The sequence below is a fragment of the Stegodyphus dumicola genome, chromosome 8 (assembly GCF_044657685.1).
Source record: "Stegodyphus dumicola isolate Sdum_Otavi_A_Nest chromosome 8, ASM4465768v1".
Classification (NCBI taxonomy): Eukaryota; Metazoa; Arthropoda; class Arachnida; order Araneae; family Eresidae; genus Stegodyphus; species Stegodyphus dumicola.
In genome coordinates, this window is record NC_140775.1 from 30983207 (window position 1) to 31007397 (window position 24191).

General features: G+C 32.6%; 1 protein-coding gene across 1 annotated transcript in view; it reads left to right on the forward strand.

Moving 5' to 3' along the window:
- LOC118200102 (uncharacterized) overlaps positions 1-24191 on the forward strand; it is a 140949-nt gene that overhangs the window by 53827 nt on the left and 62931 nt on the right. Inside the window, exons 6-12 of the mRNA XM_035372026.2 lie at positions 536-617; positions 2350-2403; positions 8014-8116; positions 10811-10931; positions 13150-13185; positions 20593-20654; positions 23240-23403. Of these exons, the coding sequence (XP_035227917.1) occupies positions 536-617; positions 2350-2403; positions 8014-8116; positions 10811-10931; positions 13150-13185; positions 20593-20654; positions 23240-23403 (622 nt within the window). The remainder of the gene's footprint in view (positions 1-535; positions 618-2349; positions 2404-8013; positions 8117-10810; positions 10932-13149; positions 13186-20592; positions 20655-23239; positions 23404-24191) is intronic.

The following is a 24191-nucleotide window of genomic DNA, read 5'->3' on the forward strand; positions in this document are numbered from 1 at the left end:
GATGGTTTATGCATGTAAAGCTTTTTATTTATATTAATGCATTGTATTATTTGTTTATGTTGATAAAGTATCCAACAGCGAAATTGTTTCGAATGGAAACCTCGATTATAAAATTGCCGATGAAAAACAGGACTCATTCATGATTATTATGTTAATTCTTGTTGTCAAATTAACTGTGTTTCTAAAATGTAACCAGTTTTTACCTTCCCTACAATTTTAATAATTTTGCCGTTTCTGCTAAATATTTTCATGCGAAAGTTTGTAAATGCTGTAGACGAAATTAGTAAATGTCATTAACTCAAAAAATTTTGTATTTTGTGCTTTTAAAATAAAAAGAAAAGAGCCGTTATAAACTTACGATATAAAAATTGAGATAAGTTACCGCTTTATAAGGTAGTCCATTCGCCACCGGAAATTGGAAATTCAGTCACATTTATCCTTGCGTATTTCCTTAATGTGTAGTGAGTTATGTTATCTTGTTAGCAATATTGAGCTTTATTTTTTGATATCTTAAAGACAATTTTCACTTTGGCAGGCCGTCAAAGAGGAATTTGCTAGCGACTGGTATAAGACAATGTACAAGTCTCTGCACAGGAATCGATATCCTGATGATAAATGTAAGTTCCTCTCTTATCAAGTATTTTTAGACGACATATTTCATTTTACTAATTAAAGAGGAAAAGGTGTTTGCTTTAATCCTTACTATTATGATAGTTTTTTTTCGTGCATGTGTTTTGGTGTTAGTTAGTTAAATAAATAAATAAATAACTTGCTCTCCTATTATGAAGGTTCGTCTGTATTAATTTGTTGACTTTGTGAATTAAGCTTCTGCAATATGTAAAATATGTGAATCAACTTGACTGCCTGCCTAATGTAATTAACTTATAGTCAAACCAATGGTTAATTTTTTATAATATCATTTCAGTTGAACGTTGGATTTTAAAATTTATTCTAGAGACTTTGAAGAGACTAGAATAGTCTAGAGACTCAGAAAAACAAATCTGATGTGGCCAGCACATGGCCTCCCAATTCCATATTTTAAATGGCAGCGAGCTTTAAGTAAAGTATCACTTCCGGTTGATCATTTGAAAATAAAATCTAATTTGTTGTTCCAATAAATAGAAAAGCCTACAATTCGAAATTTTGGATTATATTTTATTAGGCATAATTTATTAGGTATAAAAATTGGTTTTTATAAATTTATATCAACGTAATCAAATGTTTGTTTTATTTCTTTTTATTAAAAATTGTATTTTTAACATAAAATTTAATTAGTTTTGAATTGAAGAAAATTAAGTGTTTATAATACATTTAAAATAAATAATCAGAAACGAATATCGTATTTTAAATTTCTTTTCTGTTATTTCTGTAGTCTCAGCAAATCTAAATTCATTTTGATCTTCGATATTTAAGGTATTTGAAACAGTGCTCGTTAGTTTCTGGACCTGCAGCTGAGTACTAACTATCTGAATTCAGTAAGAAATACAGCAATAGGTTTTCTCCAATTTGCTGTTTGCTCTTGTGTCTCCTTATCATCAACAGTGCAAGAGAATAAAATGTGCATTTTTTGGTAACATACAGACATTAAAACTTTGAAGATATGCAAATGATACACTTTTATAAAAATTATTCTTTTCTGCGATTTGATATAAATAAAAATCATGTATAAATGTAATAGAAATAGCCGTAATATGTGCTGCATTATTTTAGATTGAATTATCCATAGTGATTCTATATTTTTCTAGAAAATTTGTTAAGAGCTCCAAATAAAGTACCTTTTCCGTTTTTCCATCGCTTTAAAAGTCTTAAACACTAAAATTGAAAAGTTATGGATTATAATTTAATGTAATCTTTCATTAAAAACTTTTATTGCCTTCAAGTAAAGTACCACTTCTGGTTGTCCAATTTTATTCAAAATTTAATCATTTCATAATACGAAAATAGAAATTTTCTGAAGTTAGGCAGAAGAGTAATTGTGGACGAAAAAGGTCCTTATAGACATGCACACAGAGAGACATCATTGTAAAAATAGTAAAATTATGCTGTGGAGACTTTAATTCATGTTTATTCGCTAAAACCTCACTATCGAATTTCTCAACTGAAAACATTATCTCCCTTACGGAAGTATGTTATGTAGTTTGGCAGAAGTTAAAAAGAAAAATATTTATAAATTTATGCAGTTCTGCGGAACTGGCGAATATATTAGATAAATGTAGAACCGTATGTAAGATAAATGTAAATAAATGTAATGTGTTTATTTGAAGCATAACCAATAATTTTTTATGTTCAGAAATGTTTATTTTTCCGTCACGTCATGAAAAATGGCTCTTATTCTTTTCCCTGTTTTAGATCAAACGGTTCATCTGGGAGGTTACATGTCCGAACCTGAGTTTGACAGGAAAGGTAAATCTCATTTTAATTTTCTAAATTACCTCATTTTAATTTTTTGGTTAAGGTTTATTCTTGAAGCAACAAATATCTCATTACTTGCTCTCCAAATCAACCACTCTTTCGCTGTTTCATTTCCTCGCAGTCTGGGTAGTAAATAAATTATTTTGAGAAAGTTTTAGTCCTACTGTAGTATAAGCAGTTTTGAATTAAATATTAATAAAATTGACTTTTAAAATTGAGAATTCACTGTGTAAAGCCTGTGTTATAGAAACTAGTCAAAATTTGCGTACTAAAGTGAAAAGTAGAATTCTTAGTTTAACGAAATAAAAACCCATAAAATGTATTAGTACTTGAAAGACCGTTGGCGAAAATTTTATTATTAAAACTGTGTTTCAACTAATAGCGATAAATATTTTTTATAGTTATTATATGCACAAAGATTATATACACGTTTTTAGAACAATTTTGATAAAAAAAATGTTAAATGTTGCAGAAACTTTATTTGAATATAACATGTCATTTTTAACTATAACTAGTTTTATGTTATAGTTAAAAAATCGTCTGACTGAAATTTGGCGCATGTAAATGAGTTTTGGTTCGAAGAATTTTGTTTTACTCTTTCCAAAGAAAAATATTTTTATTCTGCAATTAAAACCTTTTGGGCAAGAAACCCTGGAATTAACATTTCTAAATACAAAATAAGTAATATTATTGATGATAAAGATAGAAAACATTACTTTTTGCGGAAAAAGACTGTAAGGAATGCTCTATGGAAGTAATTACATAGTTCGATGTTAACCCTAAAGTTTGTGGTTTTAAAATATAATCTGCAGACTGGAAAAAATAATGCTGTTCTGTTTAAAGACCGACAGTAATAAATCTTGAAAATATAGCATTTTTAAATATTAGCAGCAATAATCAATAACTGTAAATAATAAGAGCTCAAATCATAATGGGCAGCACATGATCTTCCGTCAATTCCATATTAAAATGTGGAACTGGTAGAATGTCAGCGAGCTTTAAGTAAACTATCACTTGATCCTTTGTAAATATGATTTGTTTAGAAACTTTATGGCTCAATTTCAATTACAAATACTACTCATTTTCTATTATTCTATTCTCATATACAGTGGACAGTGGTAATTATACTTGCTCACGTACACATCAATTCTCATGCTTTGATTTGAAAATATCGCATCAATCTTAATATATCTAGTCATATAATGTTTCGGATTCACTAATCAATAACTTAACAATTTCAAAAATTTTAAAAGCAGCATATCTCTAGAATTCCCGAGAGTGCCAAATATGAAATATTTCCAAATATTCCTTTTTATATTAGGTATATTATGTAAACTTACTATATTTCTTTAAAAATAATCCATAGCGATTATATTTGGTGCAACATCCATTTATCTGAGAAGTGATTCAACACGTGAGTGAAACAAACGTATTCAGGATTGAGGTTAATACATTTAATTGCTTCATAACGATAACTCGTTTTCATTATGAACTTATTTTCGTTTCATTTAGCATAACTCCAAGAATACATTTCATGCTTATAAGTGTAATATATTGTTCTCAGTCACATATGTGTTTTGAATACCAAATCTGAGAACGTCTAGGTTATCTCATAATATATTTTTTACGAAAATCGTTTCAGAGCTTTCAAGTAAAATATCGCTTGCGGTTTATAAATTTTACCAAAATATGTTGTTTCTGTTGCTATAAAATTCTTAAATACTAAATCTGAATCATTATGGTTTATGTTTTTAATATGGCTTTACATTAAAAGTTGTTATGGGCCTGAGGTAAAAGACCACATCCGATCGTCTATTAAAAGACGGTTAGGGATTTCCTGTAAAATGCTACTTTCGGTTGTCCCTTTTTTACCCAAAAGCTAATTATCTCTTTATACGAATGTAGAAATCTTAAATACTGAAAAGGGAAATTTTCGGTTTCATGTAAGAATTATCGTGGACAAAAAAATCGTCTCTCACAGATACACACAGAAGCACAGGCAAACAGACATCATTGTAAAAATAATAAAAACGTGTTGTGGGGACCCTAATTCGTGCTTATTCACCGAAACCTCACTATCGCATTTTCTACTAAAAACATTATTACCTCCTTTACTTATCTATATAGATTGATGAGAGGTTGAAAAGAGGTTTTGCGTTGTAAAATTCGATAAATGCGGTTTCATTTGTGATTATTTCTTCTAGAATTAAAAATTCAATTTAAAATATTCTAAAAAATCGATTTTTTTCGGTTAATTAAAAAATAAAATTTAACACTTTATGTGTAGAAAAAATTTCATTTTAATGTACAAAAAACTATCAAACGTGCAAGCAAAGCTATTGCTAAATTCTGGAAAAAAAAGCGTAAAGTAATAAATCTATATCTTGACATATTCTTTAAAAGTTTTGTAACTTTTCTTCACTGAATTTGCGTTTGGGGTGACAAAATGTATTTTCGAAGGCAGATCTAAAACCACCGGCATTGAAAAGTATTAGAAGTGGAACAGTAAAGAAAAGAATGTGCCTTGATGAATAAATGACTATGAAATAAAATACTTAAGAAATTTGAATTTGTATTTAAAAATTTGTATTTTTTGTTAATTATAGTTCAACAGAATCATTGTAAAAATATGTAAACAACCTCTGTACGAACTCATCAAGAGCTGAGTATTATTAAAGTTTTCTTTATGGAGAAAATGAGAAACATTGTGTTAGATAATTACCATTTTTGAAACATCGTAATCCAAAATCTTGTTCACTGCTTTAGGAAGAAACTAAGACAATTAACTTTATTTTAATGGTTATGATTATGCTTCTATTGAAATTTGTATATGTATATATATTAAAGATTTTTAATATTTTGTAATTACCTGTCACTGATGTCAATAGGACTTATAAGTAAGTCAGTACCTGAATATCCATACTGTGCCAGAAATGTACAATATAGAAAAGTGATCACACTTCACCAAAATTATTGATTTTTGACACAAGGTGTTTATATGAAGCTAGTATATATGTTTTAAATGATTTTAAAGGTAAGCAGAAATAAATATATTAATAAGCACTTTTATTTTTTGTTTCTAGCTATAAGATGCGAACAGTGTGTTTAGAACTAGTTCTCATATTATAATTTTAATTCTAAAAGGAGGGCATTCATCCTTTAGAAAAGTAGCCCTGGTATGCTTAGCTGTAATCTAAATAACCCATTCCTTAAAAGAAATATGTTATTTTCTTATCCAATAAATTATTAAAACAAATAAAAGTCATAAAGAAACCGATAAGTCCATGAATACAAACTGAAATGTGCTTTGCGATTCACATAATCTCATTGTTGATTGATCATTCAAATGATTATGCGAAACACCCGAAAGCAGAGGCCTTCGTTAAAGAAATTAACTCGTATTCACGTTACACTCGAGAAAAACTACTTAAAAACCCCAATAGCTGACCCGTTTTCTGTATGAATATCAGAATTCATGACTGATCTTTTAGTGACCTTCACAATCTTAAAGTATACTCCTATTTGATCTTTATTTTGCTGCATCTATATCTATTAAAGGGTTAGGTTAGCATGAAATACGCATCTCATACCGTTATTCTTGTAGCACCTTTTTACAGTATATGTAAAATCACAACCAGTGTATGCTTTATTTAATATTAAAAGTTAAGTGCATATTTATTTTTCGATCAAATGAATAAACTGTGATAAAAATTATGACAAATTTAAAGCTTAAAATTCTAATTATTATTTTGATTACGGTAAGCACGACCTGTCCTACCCATCCCCAACGCGTAAATCTGACACTAAGAATTTTAGAGAAGTATGATCATTTTTCTATATTGCTAAGTCTTCGATTTTTTTTTAATTCTTTATCTTTCAGTAATCTTTCCGAAGTAAATATACTTAGTGCAAAACTAACCTGAAAATACTCAGAAGCTGAAACACCTAATTGATTACTGTTAGTTCCTTTTTCATATTTTCCACCTGAATATTGTTTTAGGAACTAATGTATCATATTTCGGTTAAAACATTTATTCCTTACTTTACACCCATGAAGTATGTGTATATTCAGTTTTGTTTTATATACTTAAAACTTCTTGAAGCATTCGTGCGTCGGCAATTTTATTGTTTTGCTGCCACCTCCGTCTCTCTCGCGCACTTTCTCTCTTTTTGTTAGGATGGCTGTTGTTAAGTGAATTTTATAAAACCTTCAAAACGTTAACAGCTGATGAATTTTATTAAAGATTCCAAATGTGTGTGTGACTGCTAGGCAATCCATATGCCATTCTAGATCGTGATTTTCAACGCTTTATTTCAGTTTCGAAAGGACTGAACAAAAAATAGACAATTTCTAACTGTACAGTTCAATCTATTAATATTCCAAAGATTAAGATCCGAATTTGAATCGAAAAAAGATACTTTTAAAAAACTATGGTTTTGTAAGATCACTTATCTTAAATTAACTATAACGAGTCGATTAAAGTCAAATAAGTTTGCTGGTAGATTTTTATTCATCGAACTCATGAAAACAAATGCATAAAAACTGGCCAATATTATTTTTAATGAATAAATATTTAATTTCTTTCGTCTGTTACTCTTCATTAACAGTTCTTGTAAATTAAACCTTTGTCTTGAATATCTTTGCGAAATATACCATATTTGTTCGATTATAAGCGATTGTACGACGTTCATCATTTGCACGATGCGTTCCTTTAATTCATCAGCACCAACAAGGAAAGAACAAAGGAAATAGATAAATGAAATAAAAAGCTGAACTATATCTATCAAATACTTATTGTAATTGCATCCGATTTATTATTAACCATAGTACCTGTTAACAAACAGATGTAGCATTCATCACCGCCTTTATTCTAAATTAGGATCAAAATCTTTTTCTTCTGATCCTTTGATGTCAGCGTCTTCTAAAAAAATATCAAAGAACTACTTATCTTTTAAAAGTTCAGTTAATCTTATCTCTGTATCTTCATCACCAATGAGACATTGAGAGCATTAGTAATAGTATATTATATAAAACAAACAAAATCCATAAAACAGATCGTTAAATGCCAGTTCAAAAAGCAGTAATATTCAGAAAACAGAAATACAGTTCTATGACGCCAACGATTTTAAGACAGTTCTTGAATTTGGAGACAGCTCTGGTAGAAAAGAACGTACTTTTTACTATCGAAGAAATATGACATTACTTAAACGATTCTCACCCTGTTCTACCTTTCACTGTGCTTTCAGGTTGTTAACTTTGCTTCGAATAAAAGTATATCAGATCTTTACGTGGAAAATAAGATAAAAAATATACATATATTAAACCACTTCAGTAAGTGTAAATATGATTGTTTTTACTAATTGACTAAATAATATTTAAACATGAAGGTTATTATGATTGGAAATTTAATTTGTCTTTATTTAATCTTTTAAGAGTTTGTTAAACGTATTTTTTGTATATATAATTAACGTTTGAGGTTGGATGTTTAGTAGCAGTTTTTAGACACACCCTACAAATCTACAGTTATAAATTGATTTATTAAGTATTCAATTTCATGACAATTTTGTGCATTTAAATGATCTCGTTTTCTATTTTTTTAGACAAATTAAAGAGTAAATATGCAACAACGGATTATAGAAGGAAACCCGAGAAATCAGTTTCCTACACAACAGAGCCTCCATCTTCTCCAAACATATCAAAAAAGTAAGGAAATATTTTCTGACACTTATCGTCTCCATTTTCATCAGACTTAAACGTTACTAGCGTTTCATAAATGTAATAATCAGTTATGGTTTTTCAGTTAAAAGGTTCTCATTGGTTTTTATTTACACTACAATCTCAAAGGTAATAAAAGTCCGATAATCATACTTGTCCCAGTACTGTAGTGAAACCGGATTATTTAAATGTGCCAGATTATTGAACTAAAACTATATACTGCCGCAAAATGGTTCTTTTTTCATGATACTGAATGCGTAGAGAAATGAAAAATTTGCATGCGTAGTAACTCTGCAAACATAACTAACGAGAAAAATTCATTAATAAATAAATCAATTCATAAATTTAATTCTATTTAACCAGTTTTCTGTTTAGAAATCATCATGATCACTAATGCAAACTTTTCAAATACTCACCTGCTTTATAGTTCTTCTTCTTTTTTATCTTTCCTTTTTTTTTTTTTTTTTAATGATTCCGTAGAATATGAATGCTCATCATTTCTCTAATATTTTTTTTTTAATTTTTTGACGAATTTCATGAATAAAAAAAGTATTTTTAAATGTAAATGTAATAAAAATGTAAAAAAAAATTATGTAATAAAAAGGTAAATACTCTTTAGCACTTATATAAATGAAACTATTATATTATCAGATGTTATCGCAATCGTGCGAGTTATCAAATCATTCACAATATTTTTAATATAGCATCGATCTATAACCAACATTTGTTTTCGTATACAGTACAAAGTCCGAAATCCGGACGTCCAATGATCTGAAATCTGGACTTCCGAATCAGCAGCAACCTCTTAAAATTTTATTTTATTTTTTAATGCTTTATGCTTGCGCATTTGATGTTTTTTCATAATAAAACTTGGAGAGTCCCGAATTACAATTTTACTTCGAAGCTGACGCCAACCTGGTGAATGTATATTTATTATATACTTTGCTTTCATCACCGCATGACTGTCAACACACTGCAGCTTGAGAAACGACTCACGTAGCAATGCCTAACAATTTGTTTTTAATTTTTTAAATTTTTAATATTAGTAATTGAATACCAAAGCGCATGGTAATCTTTTATGCTGACATTACGCTTGGCAATAATTATAGATTTTTTAGTTAACTCCGCTACGAAGTGCTGAGTTTGTTGACGAGGAGAAATTTAACAGAAATTTCTCTTATATGCAAAAAATAGATTTTCTAAATGATAATCATAGTTACTCTCAATTCAAACAGCTACATTTAGTGCTGTTTGAATTGAGAGTAACTGATTTGTTATTCTGATAAACCTATAAGGTATTTCCCCCACTTCCCTAGCGTGCCTTCGTGGTGTAGTGGTTCTGCACACTGAGCCGGTATTTCAGTGGTCCGTGGTTCAATTCCCGCAAAGGCGGTTGCATATTTTTCATCTTTTCTGCTTCCAATTAACCTAATGACTCTACAAACCCAGGACAGGTGCCAGAACTGGTTACGGCTCCACCGGGCGGCAGAATTTAGGGAAGGCAAAATTTTTGGAATTTGGGGAAGGCACTGGGACGCAAAGTTTAGGGGCCCAAAGTTTTTACAATTTAAGGAGGCACTCAGAATTTCGGGCCTGCACGAATTTTTGCACGGGGCTGCAAAATGTTTAGCGCCGGGCTGGATAAGCTTTAAGGTATAGGTTGGAATTCAGTCATTGAAAAACAAAGACTTAAATAAGCCTTAAGTACGTAGGGAAATAGTCATAAGTATAATAAATAACTATAGTACTAATATAATTCAGGCTTAACTTCGTCAGCATGTGATAGAAGCAAGACGAAATTATCAGAACAGCAAGTCTTTATTTATTCGCCAGTCTCATGATGCAATAGTATATAGCGGACACTAGCGAAACTTTATAATGATAGCCGAGAATTTTCAGATACCATTGCCTTCCGTACCATCATTCTAATAAGGCGGATGACAATAATAAGGGAAGCAAAGCTTCAATAGACTAACTTTAAAAATCCTCGTTTGTATCAGTTAAATCACTGCTTATACTGTTTCTTTTTCTGCGTGCTTCGGTGTGTTTGCCTATCCCATTACTGTCCTCTGCTTCATAACTGATCAGAAAGGCATGAAATTTTACAACGGTACGTGTAATTATTTAAAAATGCTGAAGTTTTTTTATATGGCAGTTTTGTAGGTTGTTAAAAATCCTGCAAGGCTACTGTAAGCCTATATGCTATTTTTTTTTCAATAATTTTCTTACAGTTATTGTGTGAAAGAATCTCTGGCAGATATTTTCGCTTGCCTCCTCTCTCCTCCGCTGCCAAAGCGTAAAGTCTGTTCGGATTTCACAAAACTATTCATAAACTAAAATTCTAGTAACCCTTTCACAAAAGTGAAGTCGTGTATTTTTTTTTAAAAAATGGAAACTTCCTAGACTTACTTGTTACAAAATAAAAACTTTTAAGTAGGCAAGACTAAAATCTGAAGTTTGATCTGCGATGGCCACATGAACTCTTTCTGATATTGTTTAAGATATCACTCTTGTAGATATAATGTAAAAAACTGTATTTGCATTTAAAACACCTGCAGGTTTTTTTTTCTTGTGGGGAGGCCTCTGTAACTGAAAACCTGTTGCATTGATACTGTTTGAAATACTGGTAGTTTTGCCAAAATTTATTTATAATAACATTATTTTTACTCATGTTATTCACAGGACAGGAACAGAATCATCTGTAGTTAAACACGAGCGGCAGAATGTTTACAAAGTGGAGCCGCGCAGCATCGCCGAATACGAACCAGGACATTCTTCCCTTGCGGAAAAAGAGTTTGAAAAGGTAGGTTGAAATCATATTGGAAATATTTTATGAAATGGTCTTTTGAAATTTACTATTAAATGTGTTTTTTAATTGTAATCCACTCATGCTCATTTTCATAGCTATAACATAGAAAAGCAGACAGAATGCCTTTATCACTTTATTTATTTCATGCGGTAACTTGTTTTATGTCAAACAAAATATTGTATAAAACTATTTATACTTCTTAAACTTAAATGATGCCTGTCAAAATGTAGAATAGAATAGCTACAGTTAAATTGGTTGACAAGTTAAAATCCTGTAGTGGAATCCGAATAGTTGCAGCTAAATAAGTTGCCAAGTTATAAAAACTGAGGTGGAATCTTAAGTAATATGATCCAAATAAAGCTGTTATTCGAAATAATAATTTGCTGTACTTAATTTTCTAAACTGAATTTTATTAATTATTTGACATATATATATTTATGATTTAATAGCAACAAAAACATGTTTAGTTAAGAATATGCTGATTATTTAGTTTGCTTAACTGCAGTGATGTCTTAGATTATACCATTAGGAAGAACGCAATAATTTCGTAGATTAATATTATTAGAAAGCATAGGCCTACTGATCAATATATTTATCAGTTTATGCATTTATTCGTAGATGCTGACTAGAATATGCTAATTGCTAATGCACATAACCTCGTATACAATATACATTTCTTGCTTAGTATAAAAATATAGAATGTGCTTCTAGCACACAAGTGTGGAATATGTGTTGTTAGTTCATAAACTGATTCGCATTGTCTCTGCTCAGGATTACGATCGCCATTTGTATTTAATTACAAAATGAATTAATGTTCTTAAATGAAATTAGTTTATTGATTAGTATGTTAAAAGAGAGGTGTGCGATTAACAGCTTTGTCATGGTAACTTTTAGCCTTTTATGGAGTATGTGGATGCATCTCCAGTTAAATTCTTTGTATATTTTATTTGTCACATCTCAAACGGAGGAAGCATCTTAAACTTTCAATTCATATTTTGTTGTCCAGTGAATACAAATACATAGATGCTTTCAATCTGTAAAATATCTTGTACCGTTCGAAAGGTCAGCGCTACGCGTTTTGGTGCAATCTCTATGGATCCTAAAGTCTGATTGTTCTGCCCCTAAATTATGCTGCCCATAGCATCCCCTTAAATTCTAAAAATTTTGCCGTTTTTAAGTATTGTTGCTTTGTGTTGCTCTAAATTCTAAACATCTGGCTACCGGCTCTTGCGTCAGCCCTGATCGTGTGTACATTGCTATACGTTGAAACTGCTTTAGCATTTTTTTGTTTGCGTGCAAAATAGGTGAATTGCGGCAATGATCATGCATAAAGTTAAGACTGCTGAAATAAGTTTGTGTAGTATTTCTTAAATTGCAAAATACGACGTATATTTACAATTATTATTAACATGCGACTTTATGCGTGTCTGAAGAGAATGTTATACAGGTGAGAAATTTTGCGAAATACTCAATTTTGACAGTAAATTTGCAAAAGTTAGCTGTAGCTAAATGAAACATGCTAACTTTTTAATTACCCATCAAATGCAACTATTTAAACTGAATCCTAGGAAGAACGATATTTTATATGTGTATTTCAGGGTAAATGTGAATGAAATACTTGAAGATATTGAAGTTTATTTGTATATAGAAATTTAAATATGTTTGTGAATATCATAAATTAATGTTCAAATAATTACTCAAGAGTGTCAGTTTTTGCCATTAGCAAAAATAGAATAATGACTGGAAAATTATTTTTAAATTGCAGGAAAGCGCTACTATAAAGTTCCTTAAATGTTAAAGGGATGTAACATCATCTACATTTTTTTAAAATTTCTTCTTGAGATGATTCTTAATATAATGCCAGTTTCAAAAAAATTACTTCGAAATATAACAGAATTGTATTATTTAATAATTTCTGTAAAGGTTTTGATTATTTACTATAAATATTGATGACCATTGGTTAAATATTCTTTTGTAATTTATTCTTCGAGGTTCCTAATATTTTTTGGCAAAATAGTTTTATTCCGAATTAAATAATGTGAAAAAGCGAAAGTTGATCTAATGTGGTTAAAAGGTCCATACTTGAATCAGTCCCACTTCTCTTGTGATTTACTGAGTCATTAAATAAGTCATAATTTTTTGCCAAAAATTTAAGTCGTGTCTTAAATTTTATTCAAATGTTGTGAAGTAATTCAGAAAATATTCGTTTCAGTTCTGGAGCGATTTCTGGGACTCTATGGATGATTTGGTATGAATCTGTTGAATTACATCTATGCAGCATGACTCATATAACCCACTGACTCATATAACCCACCTTGCTTGATTAATTAACTGGATTAACCTTCTGTAGATATGGCGATATTCTAATCATTGATTTATATACAGCATGAATCATAAACTTCTGCAAAGTTCTTATTTTTAGATGTGCTTAACTGGATCAAACAGTTTTTATGAAACATATTAATATGAACTTATTCAAATTTAAAGAAGATTTAGCCTTTTAAAAAATTCCAAGATAATTTTATGGATAATTTTATAATGATTATTCTTTACTTTGGGCACAATACTTCACTGAAATTAAAGTACCAGCATTTAAAGATTGAGATAAAATTTTGTTTATAATGTACTGGATACAAGGACTTTTAACAGTTTTAAAATAGAAGTAAAAACTTAATTTACAGAAATTTAGAAATTAATTTCTAAGTGTAAATTTTTCTAGGTGTCGCTTTTACAAAATTTTTGGTTCATAAGTTTTTAATGTCATTTTTCGTGTATATATACTCGCACATATCTACACTGCTGGCCATTAAAATTGTGACACCATGAAGGAAAGCAAATACAAAAAAGGTATTTATTGTACGTAAACAGTATAGCATGAAGACAAAATGATTGAATTTGTAAGCAGATTGAGGGTGTAGAGGGATGCGAAATTAGTAGAAACAGCTGTTATTCCTGGCAGCTAAGACGGCCCTTGCCTGGTTAGGCATGGAGGTCGAACTGGGCTTGGATGACAGAAAAAGGTAACTCATTCCATGCTGCTTCAAATCTATGCCACACTTCATCCACTGCATTAGCTGGAGAGGGGTGGCGGGCCAGTCTCTCGGCAACCCATAACCAGATGTTTCCAATGAGGGACAGATCTGGATTCAGGCCAGGGCAGCAATCGGGGTATTCAGCTGCTGCCCTGGTGCACGGCTAATAAGCTGAGAACACGCATTTTCTTCTTGGAAGATGGTGTTTGACAAGCCCCCGAAGATAGGAGCACTACCAGTGGGCGTAAGATGTCAGAAATGTACCGAACTGCGTTTTAACTACTGTCGATCCGAACTAGAGATGTGCGTGTCATGTACCGAATGGCTGCCTAAACCATCACACCTGTTGCAGGGCTCCTATGCCGGTATCGAATGCAAGCAGGCGACATGCGGTCTCCTCGGAGTCTTGACGCGTATACGGCCATCAGAATACTGCCCACAGAACCGGGATTCGTCTGAAAAGACGACATTATGCTCCTCCTGTATACAGCTTTGTCGTTTGGCGCACCAGAATCGCCGTCTGTCTCTAATGCTGCATTGTCAAGGGAAGCCGAAGTAATGGTCGCCATGCTGATAGTCCGTGCATATAAGTGTATATTGGGTGTGCTACAAGCATGCCCACTGCCCTTCTCAGGCGTTATTAATGGGAGGGCGTTGAGTTCGTGCATGCCGTTCAGTATGACCCTCAACAACCTATTCATTCCATATTCGCATGACAGTGGATGGATGTCGACTAGTGCGATTGGCGATATCACGGAACGATAATGCACACTCTGGATAAGCAACGATCCTGTTTTTATCGAATTTCGACACTTGCTGGTAAGCATTTCTTATTATTATTCGAGTCATGACACGATATTATGAGAAACTCCGACCTTAAAAAGCTCTTTATGAATGAGATATCCACTACACAGCTTTCTTTTATGCAATGCTTCAGATGTCGTTGCTCCTTCCTGCATCGTCTAAATGTGCTGAAATACTAATCATTTGCATATCCCAGTCTCTTCTTCCTTTCATGTGATTTTTGACTTGTGTCAGATCATTCCATCCTGGTGCTGCAATTTTAATGGCCAGCAGTGTATATATGCATAGAAAATGCATACAGATGACCAAAACAATTAGAAACAGCATTGATATAAAATACACGTAGACATATGCCAAGCAGAATGAAGATATATGCGCCGACACTGGCGACTTATGTCTTGGAACCAGTGTTATTACAAAGTAAGTGTTCAGTCTGTCTCCAAAATAACAGCATTTGCAGGTAGCATTTTCAAGAGTTTTGCAGTGAGTGTACCTGTGAATATATCAGCATCTAGCGAACAAATTGTTTCCGCTTACATATTATTTTTATGAGCATGGTAGGCGTGGATTGTCCAAATTAACTGAAGGGCACTGTTTTTCCAAATCATATTTAAATCCAATACCAGAATCTTAAAAAATATTAGACAGCAGACAGTACTATAAATGCTGTAAAGCGGTGCTAGGAATATCGAAATAAGATACCTGTAGATCAGCGTCGCTTTGTTTAGTAGATGGGTATGTTACTTTCTGTGCCGAGCCATCTTGATAAATGCATTACGAATATGGCATTATGTGTTATGATATAGGAAGCAATCTCAGGGGATGCGTGTACCCCTTAATATGTTTTAAGGGATCCAAAAACATTGCTTACTACCGGAATGTTTTAGCCGATTGCGAGCAAGTTTTCATGACTTTCGTCCATACTGAAGGAAAACTTGATATTAGCATTAGCAACACAAATTACCTTTCAGCTGGGCCACTACCATCCATACGGTTGGATGAACACTCATTTGAATTACAAACCATCCTATGACTTCCGTAAATTTTCTTTGAATTTCAAATGGATATTGTTGGAACCACCTGGTTCCTAAAGCCACTGTAGGCGTTTAGAATGAGTTGCGGATAGTATTACAGCAGGCATGACTGCAATTCCTGTATTAGTCGTCTAACATCTTGTGAAGCCGATGTTTCAAAGTGTGAAGGCATGTTAATGTGGAAATGTCTGTAACGTTTTGGTAATGCGGTATGCATATGCAGAAGTTTCAAGTTAAACCTCGACATTTGTGTCTCATCATACATCGAGATACACTGGTGTGCAAAAATTAAGGACGAGACGGTTTTTTCAATATAACTTTGTACAAAAGCTTTCCAAATCAACACATTTAATACCGTAAGATCCCCAATACGTAAGGACATGAGTAATGTAAGCAACACTTACTAAAAGAGAAATCAGAGGGATAAAAAGAAGCTTTATTGAAAAAGTAGCATGGAGCGCAATGCGACTGAAGGCCGAAACATCCCTGTGATGGGTGTCCAGCAAGAAACATCCGGTCTTTAATAGGGGATATGATCTCCCCTGACTGCTAGGCAGGTTTCACAGCGTCTGCCCATGCTGAGAATGAGGGTGTCAATGAGTTGTTGAGGCATTGCTGCCCATTGGTCTTGCAGCGCCAATCGAAGCTCCGGAATCGTTACTGGTGGTAAGGTACGAGCTGCCAAGCGTCTGCCTAGAAAATCCCATACATGCTCGATGGGATTGAGATCCGGAGATCGTGCCGGCCAATCCATACGTTCAATATCCTCACTCTCTAAGAGCTGTTCGGCAGCTACTGTGCGATGACATGGTGCATTGTCGTCCATGAAAAGGAACTGCGGACCCATAGCGCCACTACGCACATATGGAAGAAGAATCTCGTTACAATAACGGGTCCCGTTGACTGAACCTGCGTCGAAGATGTGAAGGTCTGTACGACTACCAAGCATGATGCTTCCCCAAACGAGAACACCGCCACCTCCATACCTGTCACTTTCAATGATGTTCGAGGGATGATTGCGGCTTTCCCGCTCTCTCCAGATGAGTATGCGATGAGAATCGCTACTCAGAATGAATCTGCTCTCATCTGTAAAGAGTACTCGTTCCCATTCATTGTCTCTCCAATTCCGGTGTTCCCGGCACCACAGAGAACGCCTTCTCCGATGGGCAGGCGTTAGAGGTACACACCGTACAGGGCGTCGTGCAAACAGACCACCACTGTGCAGTCTTCTGGCCACGGTAAAACGCGATATCGGTCGTCCAGTCGCCTGTGTCGTGTGTCTAGCGATTTCTCCCGCTGTCTGCCGCTGTTTCTTCTGGCCTGTAAGGCAATATACCGGTCATCTGCGGGTGTGGTTCCTCGTGGACGACCACTACTAAATCCCCGGATAGCTGTTCCTGTAGTTTGAAATTGTCTCCAAAGTCGTGAAACGATGATGTGAGCAATTCCGAACTCTGCAGCCAGACTTGTCACACTGCGGCCTTCCTCCAACTTCCCAATGATTCGACCTCGGGTAAAAGCATCCAGATGTCGTCTAACAGATTGATTATTCGCCATTTCTCGGTGAGGCAGCAACTCGGTGTGATTTTAACTGCTATACGGCGTGCAATCTCTTTGCCAGAAATACTGATCTTACACCGACAACATGCTTTATACTACTCAGACACTCCCCCATTACGTCTACCTGCATATCTGCGCATGTGCTACCGTACATCACCTTACTTAATCTCCTGATTGGTCTTTCTGTCCGCTCTGCCTCTTCGTTCAGCTGATATGCTAATTTTTCGACTTCGTCCTTAATTTATGCACACCAGTGTACTTAAAGCACTCTGTCTGTTAGTTGTGCGTAAGAGAAGATATTCATTGTAACCGAACGGTGCTCTAACATCGTGGCCGATATCACTATTTGTTAAAAGGGTTTATGAAGAATGTTCTCTTCTCCCTCAATGTGTGTCTTTGTCGTGTGATTGATAGCACGTACAAGTAGCATCGAGAGGTCCGAAGCTTAAATCTCGGTAAGAGGATCGCTGATTTTTCACTTTTTTCTGGCTTGAAGCCGAACAGACTGTAAAGTTGACTTTCCGCCAGTAAAAATAAGGTATAGCAGTATGTTCTGATGAAATTCTTCTGTATGGCGACGCAAGACTACCGTAGTTTATAGAAAACTTCAGTACAGTGCGGTGAAGAGAAATCTTAAGTCTTAGTAATACACATCGATCGTGCATTCTATTTTAAGATGAGCATAAATCTATGCTCATCTTAAATTGCTAATCCGACCAAGGTGGCTTGGAACGTGTCTTTACCGAAGGGCGATAGTAATCTCACCTTAGTACCAGAGTAAATGTATTCGAGTGTTACTGCTGATTGGGCATTGAATTTATCTGGTGTTAGGAACATCAAACTTGAATTTCAGCAAACAACGCCGAATTATTCGGTCAGGTGAATCCAAACGAGAACACCGTTATGCGTTTATCAACTATTTCCGTTATGCGTTTATCAGACCCGGGCGTAGTCTTTCATTGAAATTTAAAGGTTTAATCAGTTTCTTTCAATAGATATACTATGGGGGGGGACTTAGAATTATCCAGAAAGTAATCATTATATCTTTAAATGTTTGATAAATGAAAGTGTTTGGTAATACTAAAATTAATCTATCTAACAGGATTTTATGGAAGAATTTCCTTCTGATGTGTGTATACGTAAACTCACGAAATAGTCTATACGTGAAGCCACGAGTCATTAAAGTGTCTTAAAATGTATTAGGATTTTTGTTATATATTTTTTGTTTTAGGCCACAAGAGGGCAGTTTAAGAGATGTAGGATTCTCCACTGTGCAATTCTAAGTTACAGTTAAAAATGAAGAATCGTAAGAACTAGTAAGCGAATAATCGCTTGAGTTCGTGAGACAATAAGTAAACTTGGGAAGGGTTAAAAGACCCTTTATTATTCAAACTAAAGTTTAACAAAACTCCGTCTTGGAGTTGTACAATAAAGCCGACACTTGGGCTCGAACTTAAGAAACTAAGAATTAAACTAAACTAATCTTAACTAAAGGTGATATAGCCGAAGCTATCAAAATTCTGTGTTGGCTCCTTAACGCTAATTGACTGCGAAGCTATCAAGGGCCTAATGTACGGCCGAGTGTAATAATAGCTTACGAAAGAGTAACCTAAGAAGGCGGACACGTGCAGCCAGAATATCTGGTATCTCTCTCTAAGACTGTAGAATTTCACGGTTAAATACCGCTCTTCCTCATTAGCATTCAGAAGTGATTCTAAAACTGCGTTCTGGCCGAAGTTGGTAAGTTGAAATTAAGAATCGATAGGAAAAGAAGTTTAACTCAAAATTTACTGTTAATAAAATTAACATAATCCTTAGAAATTTGGCCTTGTTTTTTTAAAGAGATTTCACTTCTTATTAAAGTCCTCCGGAAAGAAGCTTTTACAGAATTTTACAGCACTAAAAATTTGTAACAAGAATTAATTAATTAGGCCTAATTTTAAAAAAGAGTGAACTGCTTCTAAAATAACATAGCTCTATAGTGGTTTCTTAATAATAAAATAATGAAAATGATAGTGCTAAAACATTTAAATCCAAATAGTTTCAAGATGCCTGATGCATGACTTTCTATGATACGTTATGGATATGCTGAAATACAGGCTTAAAAAGGGCCTTTTAAAAGTCTTAAATCGGGGTTCTGTCATCATCTGAAGTGCCATTTTTAGTTATAGATGTATTCAGAAATATATCTCAAATTTCAATCAATTTTACTTATTTTAATATTGCATGATTTTTATATATTTTATATTAATTGCGTAAAAGGTGTCGCGGACCAGACATTTTTTACTTATGACATTTCGTATCTAACTAAGAAATATCAAATCGCTCTCGCTATGTTTATTACCTTTTTTGAAACAGATCGCATTTCATCTCAAAATAAAACTGTTAATATTTTGTGTATTTAGTAAAAATAGTTCATAAAATAATTTTATGTTACGGATCCGAGAATCAGACGAAAACTGTTATGAACAGATTTTTCGCTGTGCTAGTTTTAAAAATGCACTGACCCATTATATATTTAAATTAGCATTGTCTGTGCTTAAAGGCCATTCACTTTCTTAGTCGTGAGAAATGTAGCTTAAATTTATTTTATAGTTTTTAAATTTCAGAATTACTTTGCATATCTGTTTTTGTCTGCTTTTGATGACATCATTTATCATGTTTAGAATAGCTGAAGATAATTTGCTAGCTACAGAAATAGTTCATCAACTATTTACTGGATTTCTTGATTTGGAATCATTGAGCGCTGCCTGAGATAACCACTGACCTGACTTTGTTGTAAAAGTCTTACAGTGTTAATAGTCATCCTGGCAGAAGGGATTATTTCTTCCGTATAAAAATATAAATATAAATATTACATGGGCATACAAGGCCTGTGTATGAGCATGCATATGTTAATTACAAACATTGTCTTGTACAAGTTACATGTGATAGTTACATAAAATCATGACAGTTATATGCACATTTAAACATCATCTGAATTCATATTAACCATACTTTTACTGAGATAAAGTAAACTTGTAATTCATTTACACATTGACTGGATTTTCAGTGTCATTTTTAACTGCTTTATAATATTATTTTTAGCAAGTAATATTGTAAAGAAGTTAAAAATGACATTGAAAATCCAGTCAGAGTATTTTATGACTTATTATATGAATTTATTACTAACAAAAAATGTTAATTTAGATATAGAAAAAAATATTTTTTACTTCTTTTTCATAGCACGAACATCTTGGAAGTAGTCCAAGACCTCAACAAGGATTAGCACGTCGATGGCCGAATGTGTAAGTTATTTCCCCTTTTTCTGCGTATCCATGGAATTTATATGCTGAAAAATTTCTTTGCTTGAAGATTAATTGAAGGTCCTAAACATTAAAATTAGCTTATTAACCTCAAGAAGTGTTTTTGTTAATGTTAAATTATGGAATCATTTTGGTAAATGCAATTATTTAATTAATAATTTTGGCTGAGATACAGTTTCTGAGGAAAATTGTAGACTGACTGACTGTAAAAATAATAAGTGAATTATTTTATTATAGTTTTTTTTATTTGTGAGGGAAAATACTATATTAATTTAATAGTTATAAAAGTATTATTAAATATTTATAACTTTGGCAGTTTTATTTTTTATGATGATGCTAATACATTTATTGTTAAATTTTCTTACCGCTTGAATTATTATTTGAATTTTATTCTACTTCGTTATTTGTTTATCTGAATGCTGGTACAAATGACTTTTCACATCCTGGCTTTTTATTTTGGTTATGTCGCGATTTCTTATTTTTCTTGTATTTTCCAGGTTGTTTTTATTTTGCTTTTTCCATGCGAGTTTCTGCATTTATTGTTATGTTTTCTTTTTTTTAACATATAGGCACATAAGTTTTAAAAAAAGTATGTTCTAAAAAGATGTAAAAGAAACAAATCTACCTTAAGTGCATCCGAAAGAAATGTTACCTTATTTTAACCAAGTTATATATTAACTCTGTCGTCATGGTTACTGATAAGAAATATTTGACGAAAGATTTCGTACTAAATTAATGCTTTAAGTGCTTTTCCGGAAACTTCTTCCATTAATAAAAGATGGATAAGAAGTATGCGAATTTCACCAGATGCACTTATTTTGGGATTCTTCCGGAAAGTGAAAAAAAAATTGATGGAATTTATTGATCTTTACCTCCGTTACCTACTTTTCCGTTATTTGTTTCGGACGTTGAAGACCTGAAAATTTCTGGCGGAAGGTATAGAATTCAAAACGTAGAGAACATTGGAAGTGACTGGTGTTACTCCTCCGTGCGTGGCATGCATTAATTTTATGGTAACTAACGTAAGTTTTAGGGGCAGTATAGCTTATTGTAACTTTATTGCAACTGTGTTTATATTGATAAGAAAAGAGTTTGTAATGATTTGAAGTTGAAATGAATTAAATCTTTTATTTCTTTAAAACTGTTACAGTTAAAATTTATAGCATTTGATTTAATATTGAAATCATATTCTTTGTTTAACTGGTATTCAAGTAAATGTTGTCCAACACATCGGACTTTGCGAATATATTTTATGTATAGTCGCTAGAAATATTATTGATCTTTGAATAAAATTATCTCAGAATAATATTTAGGAATTAACTTTGGGATAATTATTGTATTATGCACTTTTTCATACCGCATATCATCTAGCTTTGTTTGTGGAAATAATGAAAACACTATAGTGTTTGAATTTTTCTGTCATAATTTTTGACATAACTAATAAAATCGCATAAAATATGGTGAAATTATAAATGAAAGTAAAGTGTATTTTTTATTTCGTGTTCTTCTACTACCATACTTGGTCAGAAGGTAAGATGATGCTTTTTTCCTTAAAAAAATCCCATATAAAATTTATACCTTCTTATGTGAATCAGCCTAATCTTCGAAATTGTATTATAATTTGTTCTTTGTGTTTTAGCTTTTACGCTAACAGAAAATACACTTATTTGGTGCGACCTCAAAACACTGTATTTAAACCATTTTCATTGTCAAATACATAGGAAGAGAAACGCGCGACCATAAAACTTAAAATTAGATTATAAACAATCTTAGAAGTTTGGCGTAGATTTTGAAAAATTCTTTTTCAGGGGTGATCAAACACATGTCCCTCTTCTTCAGGGGCCAAAAAGTTAAACTAAAAACGTTTTTATACTTGGATATCTGCTTTTGTAACAGAGAAACCTGTGTCTGATGGATGGCTCTCTAAATCAATAGAGGTTTATTAAAAATCTATGCCAAACTAAGGATCCTTTTTGCCTAATTTTACATTTTAATTGTCTTTGATATGGAATATCCTTATTGTGTTAATCTTTATGTGGGAAGATTTCTTATATACTAAGAGGAATATTTTGTATATTCTTAATAAGATATAAGCTCATCTAAGTTAAGCTCATCTAAGTGAAGCCTTGTTATATGATAATAAGTGAAGCCTTCTTATATAATAAATAACTTAAAAACTGCAGATTCAGTTTATACGCGAGGTCAGCATATATTTGGGTTAATACGATAATCCAAATAACCAATAATATTTTTAAGCGCCGATATAATGCTTTAAATTAATTAATAAAAATCTTACTTTTGCGTTTTTAAATTAATAGTGGTAAAAATTCTGTTTCCGTAGTCGCGTACAGTATTTACATAATACTTTGTATGATATATATATTATGTATGTTTCTTACATTCTTTGATATGTATGAATGCTTTGAAATCCTATCACAACTAATTTTGACGTATTTTCATATATAGTCACTCCCAGCATGAATATTTCTTCCATTATAAAAATTATGTGAGAAAAATTTTAATTTAATTATTGTAATGTATAATATTGTTTTATTATATTTTAAAAGACTCCTTAGTGATGGTTACGAATCAGATTCTACTCTAATCAGAAAAACGGGTCGCGTGCCACATGTAGACCCTGAGCAGCAGAAAGCATGGTACAAAGAAATCCAAAAAGGAGGTGAAATCCCTTTCATTGGACTTCGTAAATCAGCTCCGGAAAAGCCGGCAGGTATGTTAAACTTTTTTGTTTAATAAAGGAATTAAAGTTTCAAAGGATTAAATAAGTTGCTAACACTTCAGAAGGAATTTTGGAGCTTAAGATTGTTAAGTGGTGTTTAATTCCATGTTAAATGTGGAATGCTATAATTTTGTTCCTTTATATTGATAAACTACTGTGTTTACTTTGGATTAAAGGAAAGCTTGGCTAGAAATTAATCAGATCTAACGTGTAAGATCAAACATTGTCATAGCATTTCTGGTGTTTTTCTATAAAATTTAGTCTTGCGCAGTTTCCACTGCCATAGAGATAGTTGAGTAGCTCTTAAGAAATATAAACCTGACATTACTTGATTAGCTTAATTAGTGAAATATAAATCTGACACTACTCAGCCTCATCAGTAGCTGAGTGCTTAAGACCGTTGAATACTGGTGGTTCGACCCGGGTTAGAATCCAGGCGATTGAATTAGCTGCATGGTTGGTTTTTGTGATTCTTCCAATGTGCATTGTGAATATGAGCCAATTTCCCTGATAAAATCCTCCATGAAGGCATCCCTTCCATCAGGCTGATAGTTCGTACTTGTTTTGCCATATTCAAATAATCTAATATAACCATCTGACTTTTACCTGTTCAGTCACTAAAAGTCAATAAGTTTACTCCAAGATTATTATTGATCTTCAGCAGGAAGATACGATCTGTAATGTATACCACTAGTATGATCTTACTGTCATATAGTGTGTGCTATTGGAGTACCAAATAAATCTATGTAATTCTGTGAATGAGAGTTACCATTCTGAAT